The sequence below is a fragment of the Triticum dicoccoides genome, chromosome 1B (genome assembly GCF_002162155.2).
Source record: "Triticum dicoccoides isolate Atlit2015 ecotype Zavitan chromosome 1B, WEW_v2.0, whole genome shotgun sequence".
NCBI classification, from domain to species: Eukaryota; Viridiplantae; Streptophyta; class Magnoliopsida; order Poales; family Poaceae; genus Triticum; species Triticum dicoccoides.
The window spans coordinates 161,882,927-161,885,372 of NC_041381.1; the positions used below are offsets into that span (position 1 = coordinate 161,882,927).

Below are 2,446 nucleotides of genomic sequence, written 5' to 3' on the forward strand. Positions count from 1 at the left end.
TGGGCTACCCTATGCATCGGGATTTCTATTCAAGCGTCCAACAGGAGCTCTCTTGCATCACATGTTTCAGGTCATTGCGCCCTTGTATCAAAACTTGTGTTTCAAACCTACGGGCCTCATCTTAATGTTGGACGACAACCTTCTTCCTAAAAGATAATATGCATTTACATTGACCACTTGACGTAACAACTTGTGTATGCCAAGACAGTAGATTGGGATTGTGTCGACAGTCTACTTTGAACGCAATCAATGACGACATGAACACAGTAACACGTGAAATCCTATATGACGCTCTCAGCGTCAGAATGTCTTTGCTTCACACAGGGAACCACATTAAATGGCCGACCCACGACATGTATTACATGTGTGAGCCACTGGCTTCGAACCTTGAGGTTTCTAACCGGTTTGGGAACCATCTAGAAGGTTTTTGAACCGGTATTTTCTTCCTTTTTTGTTTTCTTTACTAGTTTTTTTCTTTCAATTTTTTATTTGCTGTTTTAAAATCCATTTCTTATTTTATTCTCTTTTTCTTTTATGTTCCAAAATAACCCTATTTTTTTCAAAAAATGATCGCAAATTTTAAAATGTTCTCATCTTCAGAGAATGTTTACAAATTTCAAAAAATTGAAATGTTTCAAAATTTGTTGTGAATTTCAAAACCTGTTTGTTTTCTTTCAAAAATGCTCAGAGTTTCAAATTTGTTCTAGTTTTCTATAAATGTTCATAGTTTCAAAAACAATCAAAAACTATTCACATTTTTAAATATTTTTACATTCAAAATTTGTTCATAATTTTTAAAAATGTACAAACTTTTCAGAAATTAAAACCATTTTCTAAATAATTTTTTGCTTTTTAAAAAAAGAAAAAATAAAATAAAATTGGGCGACAACCTTCAGGCTTCATTTTAAGGTTGGGCGACAACCTTCTTCCTAAGAAACAATATGCATTTGCATCGACCATTTGGCGTGTCAACTAGTGTAGGCTAAGGCAGTGTGGATCGGGACTATGTCGACAGTCTACTTTGGACGCAAGCAGTGACTCCAGGAACACACGTAACACGGATCCACGATCAGCAGGTGCGCGCCTATTTAATCATTAACTCGGCTATGTATCGCAGTCAACTTAAAGAAGCGGACGCGAGCTATCTCGATAGTCGATGGCGCCGGCGCTGAAGGTGTACGGATGAGCAGTCTCACCGTTCGTGGCACGCCCCCTGCTGTGTCTGGAGGAGGCAGGCGTCGACTACGAGCTCATCCCCATGAAACGCGAGGCCGGTGACCACCTTCTGCCGGACTTCCTCGCCAAGAACCCCTTCAGCCAGGTCCCCGTTCTCGAGGACGGCGACCTCACCCTCTTCGGTAAATCCCGTCATTATCTCTTCTCTGTTTATACCCCAGATGTCAAGGAGAAACTGTACCAGTGATCAGAATCTTTCACGCAGAATCGCGCGCAATCGCGAGGCACGTGCTTCGCAAGTACAAGCTGGAGCTGCTGGTGGGAGACGGCTCGCCGGAGTCGGCGGCGATGGTAGACGTGTGGCTGGAGGTGGAGGCCCACCAGCACCACCCCGTGGCGGGCGCCATCTCGATCCAGTGCCTCCTCGCCCCGCTCCTCGGCGGCGTGCGCGACCAGGCCATCGTCGACGAGAACGTCGTGAAGCTGAGGAAGGTGCTGGAGGTGTACGAGGAACGGCTGTCCGCGTCCAAGTACCTCGCCGGGGAGTCGGTCAGCCTCGCCGACCTCAACCACTTCCCGCTCATGCACTACTTTATGCAGACGGAGTACGCGTCGCTAGTAGAGGAGCGCCCGCATGTCAAGGCGTGGTGGGAGGAGCTAAAGGCCAGGCCGGCGGCGAGGAAGGTCAAGGAGTTCATGTCACCGGACTTTGGGCTGGGGAACAAGGCAGAGCAGTGATTGCAACGCCGGCGTTTATGTTGTGTATTTCAGATTGTTTATCCAGTGTGAATGAAATAAAAAGTGGTCCGGGTCAGTACAATTTATTTCAAATACCATGTTCGAACCATTAAAAAATTGTGTTTCAACCTAGTTTTTTTTCTCAATAATCTGAGCAAGTATAGTGTTTGTCCGAAAACGGACAACGATAACTGCCACACGTGTGGGTGTTAAGGGGTCTGCCCACATGTTTTATGTGGTGTCTAAGAGAACCAGCCCACGCACCTACGTGTGGGCAAAACAATTAGCGCCCACACGTCTCTTTTTTCCTTGCGGTTCCTCTCACACGCCTACGTGTGGGCAAAATGCATAACGCCCACACGACCTCTCTCACCCACCTACCTCATGGTCCCGCACGCCCCGCGTGACAGTCACCACGCGTCCCCGCGGTTGCCATGTTTCGGACCCTCTTCAATGTCCGTTTAACTGCAGTTGCCATGTCGCTGAACTACAGTTGTCATGTCGGACAACTACAGTTGTCATGGATGCTCAA

General features: G+C 46.7%; 1 protein-coding gene across 1 annotated transcript; it reads left to right on the plus strand.

Annotated features, from left to right (window-relative positions):
* Nucleotides 1-1,143: 1,143 nt before the first annotated feature.
* Nucleotides 1,144-2,007, plus strand: LOC119303159 (glutathione S-transferase 4-like). The gene is made up of 2 exons (XM_037580255.1): nucleotides 1,144-1,358; nucleotides 1,442-2,007. Exons 1-2 carry the CDS (start codon nucleotides 1,259-1,261, stop codon nucleotides 1,912-1,914), a joined length of 573 nt encoding a protein of 190 aa, XP_037436152.1. The 5' UTR covers nucleotides 1,144-1,258; the 3' UTR covers nucleotides 1,915-2,007.
* Nucleotides 2,008-2,446: the final 439 nt, after the last annotated feature.

Coding starts and splice junctions, on each gene's coding strand:
- LOC119303159 (XM_037580255.1), top strand. CDS start 1,259: ATGAAACGCGAGGCCGGTGACCACCTTCTGCCGGACTTCCTCGCCAAG. Junction 1,359..1,441: donor CGGCGACCTCACCCTCTTCG/GTAAATCCCGTC, acceptor TCTTTCACGCAG/AATCGCGCGCAATCGCGAGG.